At 38.8% G+C, this 16,321-nt stretch overlaps 2 protein-coding genes across 4 annotated transcripts; both read right to left on the bottom strand.

Annotated features, from left to right (window-relative positions):
• Positions 1 to 108: 108 nt before the first annotated feature.
• On the bottom strand, positions 109 to 2,251 carry LOC140984961 (bidirectional sugar transporter SWEET2a-like). Of its 3 annotated transcripts, none has more exons than XM_073452670.1 (6): positions 1,937 to 2,248; positions 1,326 to 1,362; positions 1,034 to 1,250; positions 806 to 964; positions 590 to 709; positions 110 to 384 (listed from the first exon to the last, which is right to left on the bottom strand). In XM_073452670.1, exons 1-6 carry the CDS (start codon positions 1,995 to 1,997, stop codon positions 271 to 273), a joined length of 708 nt encoding a protein of 235 aa, XP_073308771.1. In that variant the 5' UTR covers positions 1,998 to 2,248; the 3' UTR covers positions 110 to 270. The 3 variants fall into 3 exon arrangements, with proteins under 3 accessions (XP_073308772.1, XP_073308771.1, XP_073308773.1); XM_073452672.1 differs by having other exon boundaries at positions 1,900 to 1,945; XM_073452671.1 differs by lacking the exon at positions 1,326 to 1,362 and having other exon boundaries at positions 109 to 384; positions 1,906 to 2,251.
• A 5,542-nt stretch (positions 2,252 to 7,793) lies between these two features.
• On the bottom strand, positions 7,794 to 8,189 carry LOC140983996 (protein S40-1-like). The gene has a single exon (XM_073451138.1). It carries the CDS (start codon positions 8,187 to 8,189, stop codon positions 7,794 to 7,796), a length of 396 nt encoding a protein of 131 aa, XP_073307239.1.
• Between the last annotated feature and the right edge of the window lie 8,132 nt (positions 8,190 to 16,321).

The following is a 16,321-nucleotide window of genomic DNA, read 5'->3' as shown; positions in this document are numbered from 1 at the left end:
ATTTCAGTCACCTCAAGTCCTTTATATTTGATCTTACATAAAAGATTTTAAAAATATTTTAAAATTCATAATTTAAAACACATTTTTTTATTATAAATTCGAATATTTTTCAAATCATATTGCGTTAACTATATAAGAATTATTACATACAAAACCTTTTCTCTTTGGCAAAACATTGAATTGTACGAAGTAAAAGCAATCCGTAGGAGAGAAGAAACAACCAACGCAAACTCAGCTCAAAAGTGCATTTCAAAATCTTCTGCACTCAACTCAAGCATGCGACTCCAGCAACAGCCGTCTCGATGCTTCCTCTGAAATTTTACTGTAATGTAAGTACAGAACTAATTGGATAATCCCAAGAATCGCTCCTATCCCGTTTGGAACCTGATTTAGTCAACCAATCAAAAGAAACAAAAAAATGAAATTGAGAGTTAAACAGAATTTAAATGTAGTATTGATGATGTTAAGTTGTATCCTCAACTAGAATCTTGGGACTGTCGAATTTTTAACTTCGCAATATGACAGTAGCCCAGGATTTCATTTTAAAAAAACAAGGTGGTGAGAAAATATGTTTATAGACACAACTTACAGAAACAAAAGAGTCGTGCTTCAGCAACCCATAGGCAAAGAAAGCACCACTCATCAAGAAAGTCGCAAGTGAAAGATAGAACGGCATGTATTCCACACTCTTCGTCCTAACCACCAGATTCTGTAGTAATAATATTTTAAATTAACAAGTTACTAAATGGAAAAGAAACACAATACAATCAAATACTTGATAAATTTGGGTGTATGTTGAACTCACGATCACGAAGAGTGGAGAGGCAAACATGGAAATGAGAGAGAAAACGGAAAGATATCCAACAAAAAGTTGTCGGTTAGGCGGTTGAAAAACATGTAAACTCAGGAAAACAATGATTCCGAAGGCAGAAAAAACTGCCAGCAACAATCCCAGCATCTTTATCTGCAGATCACAATTCCACTTATGTTGCAATAAGAGTTCATATCGTATGTTTAGATATTAAAATTTGACCTTTCTGCCTTTGTCTGCATATTGAATGAAGATGGCAATGTAAACCAACTGAAAAACAGCTCCGACCGAGTTGACAGTGGCAATCAATATTATCCCGGAAGAGACGATGGGCACGCCGTACCAAAGGCATATTAAGCAGTTTAAGAGGGCATATATGTAAGGCAACCCAGAAAACTGTTCTGTTGATTCGTTTCTGATAATTCTTCTAAATGTTGGACTGGAAAAGGAAAAAAAACACGCTTATTAATCAAGAGATCAAATAGCTCGCTAAAAGTATGATGCACTTAGTTACATTGGTGACACAAACAGCACAAAAGCAAGGAGGTTCCCTGCAAAGAAAAAAAGGCAAATATTTGGTTGTTAAAGCAGTGAGTGACCAATCAATCTTTATAAGTAACTGCTATTTTCATTGCACTACAGCTCGATATGCGTTTTCTCATGGCATCAAAAGCTTTTGCAAAGCATCCAGAAGTCAAATTGTTGTGAATGTCAAATAAATCTTGAAATTTCTTCATTTACTAAATTTTTTTTGTTAAAACCTTTTCCCCCTTTCGATCAATGAGACTAAAAGAATTTTGATACAGCTCAGCTTCGAATCAAAGAACCGAGGTTTGCAAATTGCAACAAGTGACGATTAAAACAGATTTTGAATAGAGTTTCCCATCAATTCTCAGAGACTAACATTTAAAAAAAAAAAAAAAAAGAAAAATCAACAATAATCCTCCTAAGAACTGAGAGGTTAACACAGGAATCAACCCTTCAAGTCAAAACTCAAATGCCAATCAGAGCTAAAGCCAGGAGCAGAAGACCATGTACTTGCAACTACCCGCAAACAAGAAAACCCACAAACAAAAGCACTCATACACGCACACACTTCGGAGGATTGGGATTGAACATAGTAACCTGCAACACCAGCTGCTTCACTGAAAACTGTATAAATAGAGAACACTCCGTCTTCAGACATGAGTCAAATCAACCAAGAACCTCAACAGGAACGCAGATACAAGAATTCTATCAAAGGAGCTGTATTTTTCAATCTTTGTTGTTCGCTTTTGGCACGAGTCTTTTCAATTTGGATTCAATCACACGGCCGTCTTTGAAGTCGATAAATATATGGCCATTAATGGTGATACAAGTTGGATCGATGGTGTGTGCTGAATTTTCCGGGTTTTGTATATTCAAATCTTCTAACACATCTTTTATCGTGACCCTCGTTGTCTGGTTTGGGCAACAAGTAATTTTGTTTAAAAGATTTGGTGAAGGAAATTGCGAATAATTAAATTTTATAGTCGAAAGCAAAAATTAAATTCCATGGTCGTCATTATATTATTATTATTAGACCCAACCACATAATATTCCATGTTATATGCGCATCGTACAATTTATTTAGTTAAATTTATTAGTAAGACAATCCACCATGATTTCCTTACTTTATCATATATACCATATTATTAATAACCTCTTTCAGAATACAATATTAGACCGCCTAGAATTATGTTGCTATCATAATAATTTTTTTGTGATAAATAGATAATTCTAAAAATAAATGAGCTGTGGAATAAATAAATTGTAGTTTGAAGAGTCAAAATTTAAAACTCTGAATTAACACGAAAACTAATATAAGAATGTCTCGCATGTCAATTTTGTAATACATATCTCAAACTCGACTCAACATATGAAAAATGTATTATTTTTAGATCAAAATTATTAATTTTCATCGTAGATATGGACTGAGGTGATCCGATCGAATTATCAGCTTAAATTCAATGGATTAGTATGGACAGAATAATTTATTTAAATTCGAAAGTGCTAATTAAAATTAATAGAGATGAGCGTATGTATGTATGTGTATATCTCACATGGCGTAGCGCTTTAAAGAAAAACATTAATGGGCCAGGATAAGCCCAAGAATCTGCTTTCCTTTATGGGCCATTTAAAGGCCCATAATGAGGCATTTGAGAATGCAACGCTCCTTACGAGTTAGCAGAATTGATTTGTAACAAATTTGAGAAAATGATCATAGTATTTGTTGCAAAAATGAAAGAATTTATGAAGAAGTTCATACAAGTGCAACCATCTGCTCGGGTATGTCAAATCAGTTCTCTCTGCCCAAATAAGAAAGTTGTTGAGGAAATAACATATGTTGAAAGTGTTCAAACATGTGACATTCACCGCTGAGTCACTTTTCCTTCCAGTGAGATGAATGGGGAAGATCAATACANAAAAAAAAAAAAAAAAAAAAAAAAAAAAAAAAAAAAAAAAAAAAGAGGACGAGCTTGTAGAGGCTCAAATCTTGCCATTCATGAATGGGAAGCAACTCATGACTCATATACTTATTATAGGTAATCCAAGCATATAGCACAAGGACATTTCAGGTGATGAAATTTTCGGAACAAGTGACACTCGGGGGCACTAAATGCTGATCATTTTCCAGCAGTAGCCTCTATCAATGTAAATGTAAAATGCCAGTAAATCTCAAAATGAATAAAAAGAGGAAAGAGAGAACAAACGCGAATTAATTTGAAAAAGAGCTTAAAAAAATATTGGGTGCCAAAAAATCATATTTTTTAAGTGAATACCGATCTTTAGAAAGCTAGAGTAAAAAGAGATTATGAGTATCCAAGGATTATCGGAGAATATATGGCTTTTAAGACAAAGAATCAGTATCACCTTGGAAGATCATCTGCTTTTAAGTCAAATGATTGATTTCAACACAAAAGATAATTGTATTCTAAGCCAAGATACCAATATCGCCTTCGAGGATCACCAACAATCACTACAAAAAAAAAACGGGGTTAGCGACGGTCAAAACCGTCGCTAAAAGGGTTAAGCGACGGTTCTAGCGACGGTTTTGGAAAACCGTAACAAGAGGCCGCGTCGCTATTTTGCAGCGACGGTTTCTCAAAACCCGTCGCCTATAGCGACGGTTTACTTGAAGAAGACCGTCGCTATACTAAGCGACGTTGTTTGAAAAAACCGTCGCTATATTAAGCGACAGTTTTTCGAAATACCGTCGCTATATAAAAACTGTAAAAAAAATTTAAAGTCATCAAAAAATACTACGCAAAATTTCATAAATACGTTACACCCCAAATTTTAAAATTAAATATTAAATTTTCGATAAAAAAAAACTTTAAAAATCTTACTTGCGCGAAGATGTGCAGATCCCGTAACGCTAAAAAGATTACATCGACGAACAATTCTACGAAATTAATACAAAAAGATGTTAGTACAAAGTAAAAAAAAGAAAATGCGAAAAAATTGATAAAATTCCGCTAAAAAGTAAAAAATCCGAAAAAGGCGAAAATCGGTGTAATATGTTCGCGAGCTTAGGTATATAAAAGAATCATAGCGACGGTAGTCGAAAAATCCGTCGCTATTAGCGACTGTTTTTGACAAACCGTCGCCGATCTAGATCGGCGACGGTTAGCCCAACAGTCGCTTTTGGCGACGGGTAAAAAAACCGTCGCCTATTGCGACGGATTAAATAAACAGTCGCAAAATAATGCGACGGTTTATTATAATACCGTCGCACATAGCGACGGGATTAGTAAACTGTCGCTACGATAGCGACTGTTGTTGTAAAATCGTCGCTATAATAGCGACGGGTTTTTGATAAACTGTCGCTTACTTTAGTAGACGACGGTTTTATGAAAAACCGTCGTTATTATAGCGTCGGTGTATAAAACCCGTCGCTATATTAGCGACGGTAGTTTAAAAACCGTTGCTATAATAGCGACGGTTTTTAAAAAACCGTCGCTAATATTTGATGGCGACGGTTTTTGAAAAACTATCGCTATTATAGCGACGGTTGATCAAAAACCGTCGCTATAGTAGCAACGGTTTATCAAAAACCGTCGCTATTCCATCCGTTTTTTTGTAGTGAATAAAGCCAAAGAACCAAGAATATACCCAATGATCATTTATTGGAAGACCAAGGATTGTAGGTTACGATAGGCGATCATTGGCCTCAAGGCAGACGAACCATCAATACCTTAAATCATCATCTTTCAAAGGTAAAAGGAATCAACTTAGATCGAAGATTGTAGCTCAAAATGAAAAATCTCCACAATATAGATTGAGAGATTAGAAGATCCATCAAGTCAATACTCAAGGTATTATCAATCCTTCTGATCAAGTGATTAATGAAAGGAGCTCGAAATTCATGCTTCCTCCTAAATCAGTGTAAAAAGAAGAGTTTCAGGTGGTATACATCCAAAAATTTCTACTACCACCTACTGGAATTGAAAAGAGAAGGTTGTTGCTGAATCAGGAAAAAAAATTTGAGGAAGGAAAGTGCATAATTAGGGGAAATTAATGCCAAGCATGATTTTTTAAAAAAATGCTATTAAGAAAAAGAAAGAGACCGGTGAACTAATATTTGAGCAAAACATTTGAGAAGGATAAGTTTTTGGGTGGTACAAATCGAGATAATAGTAAAGAAAGCAAGGAAACTCAAGATATAATAGGGTATCTTTGGCCTAAGGGCCGGTGAACCAAGAATACATGGAATATCACCATGGCTCAGTCCGGACTAAAATTTTAAATTCTAGAATCTTTTAATATTTTAAATTGATCTACTCGAACTAATATCATATTATTCCAAAATTTACATATAAATCCACCTTGGCTATATGCATGTAGCAGTGATCACCAAATCTAAGGTCGGGGGATCAACATTCACCAAATTTTTTTGAAGATATTAACAGTCCCCTTCCCCAAGTGATTTACATGACATGTTCTTGTTATCTCGTAAAATAGGCTCGTAAGCCATTTTCATGATGTGAAATATGTGTTGGCCAAATAATGGTTTTCTGGAGCTCAAACAAGTCCCTTTTTGTTTTTAAAATATTGTTCTACAGCTGGTTTGCCTCCAGTTATATATACTTGAATTAGCACATGAAACTTTTGTCTCGAATTAATCTACTTATTGAACTTATATATATAGATATATATACACGCACGCGGACGCTAAATTTAAATTTTATTTGATAATTATTAGAAATTTTATTTGGATATTTAATATCCCTCCCGACTTTTAAATCATGAATAAATAGTAATAAATGAACGCTTCAATTCAACCATAATTTATATATGATTTAAATTAAGCCTGAATGTGGTTTCTTAATGATTGATTGTTAAATAAATTTTGAATGTATTTTTTGTGTGATAAAAGTGTCATAATCGTATTGTGTTCCTAATAAAAAGTAAATCGCATATCATTCCTCTAATATCATCCAATTGCGCAGACTATAGGGCAAAATCGTTATTGCTTCGCTCGCTTTCGGGCAACACCAATGCGTAAGTTCATACTTGTGGGACACGAAGAGAAAGTCAATTATTATTTTTGACATCATACATTTTTATTTATTTAATATTAATTATCGACTTTTATAAATGTTAAAAGTTTAATATATTATACGGGATTTAATTAAAGATAATAACTATAACTACAGGAAAATATAGTGTCCTCTATTATCTTTTGAAATGTTTTTTTAGGGGCACGCAAACTAAGGATTTTAAATTGATATATATTGACGAAAACTTGTTATATTTTAATTTTTATTGCATTTTAAAAGATATAAAATGATGTTGTACACGAATCTCAAAACTTATTATATTTAATTTATAAGAAAAATTATAAGTTCACGTGAATATATGTGCAATCACATTGGCGTTCGTCCCATATGATTTATGGAAATGAAGTTTCCAATAAAGCTCCAACGTCGTTAATCAAAACTCCATCCAAACTAAATCTATTACATTATTGATTACTACTTCAACCCGCTTGTAATTGAATCCGAAAATATACAAAAATTTGTTTATCCGAAGATCATTATAAGTCAAATTAATGTTGTACGCGACTCTTATTTTTGAGGGTTTTATGTTGGCCACGTGTAATTAATTATAAGGTACCATGTCACGTTTCGAAGATCAGATTAGCTAGGTTCCTTGTCTTGTCTTTCACAAGCCATTGCCTTGATTTCTTCCTCGTCCCATTTGTGAACAAGCATACACACACACACACATATTTTAATTCCTGCCCATTTTACTCCTTATATTAATTCATACCCATTTTAAAATTTTATGTATTATTGTTTTTAAATTGGAGAAGCTCCATTGAAAGTTATGAAAGAGGTAAAAATGTTGAGGATCGTATATATATAAAAAATAAATTTCTTTATCTCATCCTGTTAATGGTATCCTTGATTTGCAAGTGCAATTAGGGGGTTATCTAGAAAGAATTGGTTTTATAATTTATTTTTAAAAAACTTGTACTAAATAATTTTAATTTTGAAGACATTAGTATTAATTAGATACCAATTATGACATTTGTGAGCTTATAGTGGAAGTATAACTAACCGATTAGGTATGTTAGACGATTTTACGAATTTTTTTGTGAGATGGTCAATCATGTCTATATTTACAACAAAAAATAATATTTTTCAAATAAAATATCTGTCTCACAAAATTAAACTGTAAAACTAACTATTTTAAATATCTCCGTCAATATAATCAAAAATATGTTATGCTTTTTTTATCATATAAATGTCAAACGGTAAAGGAAGCGTGTCAAAGAAATTTCGAAAACACAAACGTCGGAGCTCAAAAATTTAGAATTAGTGCTTGCTCGATCGTTCAATATCAGTTCATTGTTCTGCAGGAATATAATATTAATTTACAATTATGAAATCTTATAGGGAAAAAAATAAAAGAAAATTAATATTGTATATATGAAATATATATTGATTCCCCAAATCTAAGTCTCAAGAAATCCAGTCTTCCTCAGAATCGAATTCCGAACCTCACTCAAATCCCTTCCCTTTAGAGTCCTCCCGTTACCAGTACAGACGGAAAACGACATCATCTTCCCGGCCACGCGCCGCCCTATGATGATGTGTGGAGGCACCATTTCGCCGTCGTCACCGTCCACCGTGTAACCGAACCAAGCATTCCCTGGAATGTTAACCGGGACCGAGCCATTCTTCTCACTCGTCAACTTCACCTTTTTCCTCTTCTCTTTGCTGCAGTTGACTAATTCTACAGAATTCAAATATGCAGATGCAGGAATACATTCTTCAGCAACATCAACGCCTTGTTTATCGACAAAATTTTCTTGAAAAATAACTTCAAATTCCTGAAACTCTTCTGCCATCAAAAATTCGTACAACGATCGACAGAAGGGTTGAATAAATGGAAAAGGGTGGGAAACGGGAGTTTATAAGAAATGGAAAAGTTTTGGGGAAGGAATGAATGNTTTCGAAAATATTTTTTTTTTTTTAAAAAAATTTATTACAATAATAATACATATATTATTTATTACTATTATGATTCCTAAATAATCGGTTATGAACCAAACACAACGATGTTACTTGTCATTCACGGCTTCTGTTGAGACTTCTTCTTTCTTTGTTTCTTTTTTTGACAAATTTCTGTTGAAACGTGTGTGTATACAAATGGCTGGTTTAGAAAATTATGCTGTCTTCACCTAAAATATTTTAGGGCTACTTTTTATTAAGCCTCCACAGTTTTACCAAATATTGATCACTCTCTAAACAATATTCAATGTATGTTCATTAATCTCTTTATATTATATATATAATTAATAAGTATAAATGGTAGATTTGAACATTAACTGATCAACATAAGTTATTTGTATTTTCACAATTTCAAACATCACACTGTGTCACTGTTAACATTAAGCCTCGTCTTTTCTTTTTTCTTTTTTTCTTTTTTGAGAAAATATATTTACATAAGACAATGATATTTCAATTCCGAAACACCTTCGAATTGAATATCTCGGCATTTTCACACATCTGTTTCCACAAAAAGTTTCCTAGTATTTATCTCAATTGGCCACGTACGGTGTATTGTTTATGTGTCATGTATCTGAATCTTCACGAGCTGTCGTAATTAATTTAATTTGTCTTCATATTTCCTTCGTATTTTACACTCAAAACATTGTCGATGATTAATAATAAATTTACGTGCCTAAAAAAGTTTGTATTTACTTGCTTGTGTTTGCGTACAAGACTCTTTATTATTATTATTATTATTATTATTATTATTATTATTATTATTATTGATACCCCAGCGATGAACCCATCAAGATCAGGCCCAAACTCCCGGCTCATCTCTAGAGCCCACAGGTGAAGGGCCCATGAGCAGTCCATGTATTCTCCTATAAATACCAGGTTTGAGCGTATGATTTAGCATTCACTATATTGTTTTCAGCAGCGCCCTTAGCTGCTCCCCTCATATATCCTCAGTCTCTGACTTGAGCGTCGGAGGGGCTACGCCAGGACACCCTCCTGGCCCCCTTCTAACGGTCTCATTTGTGATTTCAGGCTCAGGATTATTTCAAAACCTGCGTCTGGATTAGTGACACTCGCCGGAATCGGACCCTAAATTTCCCGTGAGTATCACTTGGCGACGTCTGTGGGAAAACTTGAGTTGAGACGTAGAGATGGTAGGCAAGAAAGGAAGTAGAAGAGCTACCTCAGCATCATCGCGTCCTCAGAGGGAACCCGAATCATCTCATGTGGAGACGAGACAGGAACAACCTCGTCAAGAGAAAAGAGCCGAGCAGCCCCTTCACGATACAAGGGTCGAACAAACCCGTCCTAATGAGAACGTGGGGAACTTGACCCTGGANGTTGAGGCAGCAGTTGGGAAGCAGAGCGCCGGCACCCAAGAGAGGAAGTCCTTTTTCACTAGCCATTTTAGAAGAAGGGCTTCCTCCAAATTTTCGACAGTCGAATGTGGGTGAGTACGATGGACATACTGACCCCGAGGAACACTTGGGGAGGTTTGAGAATGCGGCCCTGTTACATCAATATTCAGATGGGGTCAAGTGCAGGGTGTTTCTGGGCACGTTGGTGAGGTCAGCCCAGCAATGGTTTAACACCTTGCAGCCCAACTCCATACGATCTTTCGAGGATTTTTCCGCTGCTTTCTTGCACAGATTCGCTAGCAGCAAAAAACACCAAAAAAACTATTTGAGCCTGTTTGTGGTGAAACAACAAGAAGCTGAAACTTTGCGAGAGTTTGTCCAGCGTTTCAACAACGCAGCGTTGGAGATACCAGCGGCCACTCCTGACATCATGATAAGTGCCTTTACCCAGGGACTTAGAGGAGGAGAGTTCTTTAAATCGTTAGTGAAGAAACCTCCATCAAGTTATGATGATCTGTTATCTCGGGCGGAAAAATATGTAAATCTCGAAGATGCCCAACGGCATAAGAGGATGGAGCAGCGACCTGGGAGAAGTAGAGTTGAGGGAGCGGAAAGAGGAAGTAGGAAGAGAGGCGCGGCCGAGAGGGAGGATGATAAGGCTAGGAGCAGAGGACAATTCTCATCCCATGTTCCTCTGGATGGGAGTCGGGACAAGGTGATGGAAGTGAGGGAGTCCGAGGGGAGGTGGGAGAAGTCGCAAAGGGTTGAGTGCAGTGCTAGATTGCCTTCGCGGGATAAACGAGAAGGATCCTCATCCAGGAGTCGACAGAGGTCTCGCTCGTCCCCTAGGCGTGGTCAAGGCCCTCCATGGATAAATCAGAGGATCGGGGAGCAGAGAGGGGAAGGTCGATGTCAAGATGTCCCTCAGGAGCCCGTCGAACCGAGGAGGGGAATGAATGAGGATAACCACCCTACGAGAGGAATGATTCATATGATCTCGGGGGGTGCTACTGATGGAGACTCGGGGCGAGCTCGGAAGGCACGTGGGAGAAGGCTGGAAAACTTTGAGATATCTAGGGGTGCAAACTTACCACAAGACCCCGCCCTCAGCTTTGGGCCGGAAGACCTCCGAGGTATTGTGACTCCACATAACGATGCCTTAGTGGTAATGGCCACCATTGCCAATTATGATGTGGCGAGGATATTTATTGTTAATGGAAGCTCCGTGAACGTCTTGTTCAAAAGCACGTTGGATCAAATGAAGGTGGAGGGATTTGAGTTTGAGCCGGTCTCCACCCCGCTGTATGGGTTTGCAGAACACGCCATCCTGCCTTTGGGTCAGATGTTCATCCCTCTATCTTTGGGACACGAACCTTTGCGTATAACAAAGATAATGACATTTACTGTGGTGTACACCCCATCCGCTTACAATGGAATTCTGGGGCGACCAGCCCTAAAGGATTTCAGAGCAGTAGCGTCCATATATCATCAGAAGCTGAAGTTTCCTGTGGGGAAGGGGGTTGGAGTCTTGTGCGGGGACCAGAAGGTCGCGCGTCGGTGTTATGAAAGAATCGTGAAGGAAGAAGAAAAGAGAGGTCGCGAGCATTCGCATGGAAGCTTAAGCTCAGTCTTACAGTTGTAGAGTCATTCGGAGAAGCTTCTAAGTGGGTAACTTTGTCCTGTGGAGGTACAAGAGGAGCAGAGAGGAAAGTTGGAGAATGCGCTGGGTAAGGCTCTAAAGAGGCCCGGGAACGCTTACCACCTTAGAGAATATTAATCTTGACTTTATTTTTGGTGTATTTCGTTTCTGAATTTGTCTTACGTTATCAGTTGAAATTTAATAAAGCCGAGTTTTTATATTAAGTTCGTGGATGTTGTATTATGAGGATGATATGAATTAAATTTTACCTACTTAGGCTGATCCTAGTAGAGGAGTCAGGGGTGGGAAGGTTGAAGCTTGATTTTTCCTGCTAAGGCATCGCCTAGCAAAAAAGCAGAGTTGGGGGGAGAGAAATTTTATTTTCCTGCTAAGGCATCGCCTAGCAGAGGAGCAGAGTGGAGGAGGAGAAGTAAATTTTATTTTCCTACTAAGGCATCGCCTAGTAGAGGAGTTAGAGGGTGGAGGGGTTGAATTTTTATTTTCCTGCTAAGGCATCGCCTAGCAGAGGAGTTAGAGGATGGGGTGTGGAATTTTTACTTTCCTGCTAAGGTGTCACCTAGCAGAGGAGTTAGAGGGTGGAGGTGTTGAATCTTATTTTCCTACTAAGGCATTGCCTAGTAGAGGAGCAGAGGGCAGGAGAAAAATTTCATTTTCCTACTAAGGCATGGCCTAGTAGAGGAGCAGAGGGCAGGAGAAAAATTTCATTTTCCTACTAAGGCATCGCCTAGTAGAGGAGCAGCGTGCAGGAGAAAAATTTAATTTTCCTACTAAGGCATCGCCTAGTAGAGGAGTTAGAGGGTGGAGGGGTTGAATTTTTATTTTCCTGCTAAGGCATCGCCTAGCAGAGGAGTTAGAGGATGGGGTGTGGAATTTTTACTTTCCTGCTAAGGTGTCACCTAGCAGAGGAGTTAGAGGGTGGAGGTGTTGAATCTTATTTTCCTACTAAGGCATTGCCTAGTAGAGGAGCAGAGGGCAGGAGAAAAATTTCATTTTCCTACTAAGGCATGGCCTAGTAGAGGAGCAGAGGGCAGGAGAAAAATTTCATTTTCCTACTAAGGCATCGCCTAGTAGAGGAGCAGCGTGCAGGAGAAAAATTAAATTTTCCTACTAAGGCATCGCCTAGTAGAGGAGTTAGAAGGTGGAGGGGTTGAATTTTTATTTTCCTGCTAAGGCATCGCCTAGCAGAGGAGTTAGAGGATGGGGTGTGGAATTTTTACTTTCCTGCTAAGGTGTCACCTAGCAGAGGAGTTAGAGGGTGGAGGTGTTGAATCTTATTTTCCTACTAAGGCATTGCCTAGTAGAGGAGCAGAGGGCAGGAGAAAAATTTCATTTTCCTACTAAGGCATGGCCTAGTAGAGGAGCAGAGGGCAGGAGAAAAATTTCATTTTCCTACTAAGGCATCGCCTAGTAGAGGAGCAGCGTGCAGGAGAAAAATTAAATTTTCCTACTAAGGCATCGCCTAGTAGAGGAGTTAGAGGGTGGAGGGGTTGAATTTTTATTTTCCTGCTAAGGCATCGCCTAGCAGAGGAGTTAGAGGATGGGGTGTGGAATTTTTACTTTCCTGCTAAGGTGTCACCTAGCAGAGGAGTTAGAGGGTGGAGGTGTTGAATCTTATTTTCCTACTAAGGCATTTCCTAGTAGAGGAGCAGAGGGCAGGAGAAAAATTTCATTTTCCTACTAAGGCATGGCCTAGTAGAGGAGCAGAGGGCAGGAGAAAAATTTCATTTTCCTACTAAGGCATCGCCTAGTAGAGGAGCAGCGTGCAGGAGAAAAATTAAATTTTTCTACTAAGGCATCGCCTAGTAGAGGAGTTAGAAGGTGGAGGGGTTGAATTTTTATTTTCCTGCTAAGGCATCGCCTAGCAGAGGAGTTAGAGGATGGGGTGTGGAATTTTTACTTTCCTGCTAAGGTGTCACCTAGCAGAGGAGTTAGAGGGTGGAGGTGTTGAATCTTATTTTTCTACTAAGGCATTTCCTAGTAGAGGAGCAGAAGGCAGGAGAAAAATTTCATTTTCCTACTAAGGCATGGCCTAGTAGAGGAGCAGAGGGCAGGAGAAAAATTTCATTTTCCTACTAAGGCATCGCCTAGTAGAGGAGCAGCGTGCATGAGAAAAATTTTATTTTCCTACTAAGGCATCGCCTAGTAGAGGAGTTAGAAGGTGGAGGGGTTGAATTTTTATTTTCCTGCTAAGGCAACGCCTAGCAGAGGAGTTAGAGGATGAGGTGTGGAATTTTTACTTTCCTGCTAAGGTGTCACCTAGCAGAGGAGTTAGAGGGTGGAGGTGTTGAATCTTATTTTCCTGCTAAGACATCGCCTGGTAGAGGAGCAGAGGGCAGGAGAGAAATTAAATTTTCCTACTATGGTGTCGCCTAGTAGAGGAGCAGAGTGAAGGAGAAAAATTTTATTTTCCTACTAAGGCGCCGCCTAGCAGAGGAGTTAGAGAGTGAGGGTGGAGAATCTTTATTTTCCTGCTAAGACGTCGCCTGGCAGAGGAGTTAGAGGGTGAAGGTGGAGAATATTTATTTTTCTGCTAATGCGTCGCCTAGCAGAGGAGTTAGAGGGTGATGGTGGATAATCTTTATTTTCCTGCTAAGGCCCTGCTTAGCAGAGGAGTTACGAGATGATGAGGTGAGAGTTTTATTTTCCTGCTAAGGTATAGCCTAGCAGAGGAGGTAGATGGTGAGGATGTTGAAATTTTATTTTTCCTGCTAAGAACTATTTTGGCAGAGAAGTCAAGGGCACGGGGAAGTGGAAACTATTTCCCTTCAAAAGCTTAGTAGAGGACTTGGAAGATGGGGGCGACGAAGGCATACTGTGTTAGAAAATTTTATTTCGTTTGTCGTTAACGAACAATGTTTGCCGCTGCGACAATTACGGGGATCACACAACCCTTCGCAAGGGAATATATCAAAATTCTCAACGTACTGGACGAGGATGGGCGATGCCAGCACTCGGGCGCGAGCGCGGCACAGGCGAGGGGCGAGCGCGGCACGGCGTGGGCGAGCAAGCGAGGGGCGAGCGCGGCACAGGGCGAGGGGCGAGCGTGTCACGGCGTGGGCGAGCACGCGGCGTGGGGCAAGCACTCGGGCGAGGGGCGAGCACAGCACATGGCGAGGGGAGAGCGCGGCACACGGCGCGGGCGAGCAGGCAAGGTCTCGAGCTGGAGAGTAGGCGCGCACGGCGAGGGCTCGGCGTGGGCAAGCAGGCGAGGCTTCGATACTGTCGGCTGGCAGGCGAGGGCGTAGGATGCGTGGGCGGCCGAGCAAGGGAGGTGCGCGCTCGGGCGAGGTGTGGGCAGGGTGATGAAGCAAGCGCGTTGAGCGTAGGCGGGAGAGAGCTGCAGAATCGCGACTTGATTTGTTTCCAAATTTTTGGAGACTGACAGATGGTGGGAAGAAAATGCACAACTCGCACCCGATAACCCGAGAACAGCACAATTAATCGAACTTTGAACCTACGATTCAGTTCGACTCGGGAGGGGGAGACTGGTGATACCCCAGCGATGAACCCATCAAGATCAGGCCCAAACTCCCGGCCCATCTCTAGAGCCCACAGGTGAAGGGCCCATGAGCAGTCCATGTATTCTCCTATAAATACCAGGTTTGAGCGTATGATTTAGCCTTCACTATATTGTTTTCAGCAGCGCCCTTAGCTGCTCCCCTCATATATCCTCAGTCTCTGACTTGAGCGTCGGAGTGGCTACGCCAGGACACCCTCCTGGCCCCCTTCTAACGGTCTCATTTGTGATTTCAGGCTCAGGATTATTTCAAAACCTGCGTCTGGATTAGTGACACTCGCCGGAATCGGACCCTAAATTTCCCGTGAGTATCAATTATTATTATTTATTTCTATCAAATTTGAAAGCGTATAAGCAACCAAATTAATATATGTGACCTGATTAAACGTACACTTGGTAAATTACTATAAATTAATTAAATTTCGACTTAGCCTTTTATTTATTTTGTCAATTACTGAATTTGCAAGTGAATAGTCTAAAGCTACAAGTGGCTATATATTCAATGAGTTTGATAACGAAAAAACCGTATAGATCTTAATTATTGGTGTGTGGGGACCTTGGACTTGATTTGTTGACAAGACATTTTATACGATTTAGTGTGTATTTAATTAGGTGGTGGTGGATAGATATCATATGCTTGTATTTACGAAGATTACATATTCCTACAAATACGCAAAAATACAACTTTTTCCTGTTACGTGTGTTGTGTGTAGAAATTTAATAATTGTAAAAGTACTCTAGTGTTAGTGGTTGGAGGCAAACCCCATAAAAAAATGAAAAGAATTTAATATGGAGTTATAGCATTTTTATTTTTTTTAGGAGCATTTTAACCATGATATATTTTGGTATTTCAAATTCTTATTTCTTTTTAGGAAAATTGTTCTTTTTATTATTTAGTTTTGCTTCTTCGTGATTTAATTTTGGTTTACTATTTTGTATATTTACAGTTTTAATTCGCTTTTTTCCTTGCAATTTTTGGTCGTTTTTTTGACATGACGCTGACGTGGACTAATGCAATATTGATGTGGCGATATCACATCAACACTCTGATAAAAAAATACTAAATTTTCCAAAAATAAAGATAAGTGACTAAAACTGAAAATATAATTTTCCATTTATCCCATCGGATTACAAATGTTTACATCTTTACGGATTCATTACAAGCATTTCAAGTAGTAACCAATAATATAGTGGATCTTAGTACAGTTGGAGTTTTGATCAACGACGTTGGAGCTTTATCGGATCATCATCCCAACTCATTTCCATAAATCATATGCGACGAACGGCCAATGTGATTGCACATATGTAGCTTGGCTCGTGTAGCTTTGTCAAATTTGTCTAGTTTTGTTTGGACGGATGGACTTTTCCTCATTCATTTTCTGTACTAGCAGTTACTAAAGACTTGATGAATTAGTTTATCAATGGTATTTCATTATA

The sequence above is a fragment of the Primulina huaijiensis genome, chromosome 9 (genome assembly GCF_012295235.1).
Source record: "Primulina huaijiensis isolate GDHJ02 chromosome 9, ASM1229523v2, whole genome shotgun sequence".
Classification (NCBI taxonomy): Eukaryota; Viridiplantae; Streptophyta; class Magnoliopsida; order Lamiales; family Gesneriaceae; genus Primulina; species Primulina huaijiensis.
This window is presented reverse-complemented; position numbering and strand designations above follow the sequence as displayed.

Excerpts from the sequence above, each read along its gene's own strand:
- LOC140984961 (XM_073452670.1), bottom strand. The coding sequence starts at position 1,997 with ATGTCTGAAGACGGAGTGTTCTCTATTTATACAGTTTTCAGTGAAGCA. Across the intron at positions 710-805 it reads CCTCTCCACTCTTCGTGATC|AATCTGGTGGTTAGGACGAA; the intron begins GTGAGTTCAACA and ends TTATTACTACAG. Across the intron at positions 385-589 it reads AGCACGACTCTTTTGTTTCT|GTTCCAAACGGGATAGGAGC; the intron begins GTAAGTTGTGTC and ends TGACTAAATCAG.
- LOC140983996 (XM_073451138.1), bottom strand. The coding sequence starts at position 8,189 with ATGGCAGAAGAGTTTCAGGAATTTGAAGTTATTTTTCAAGAAAATTTT.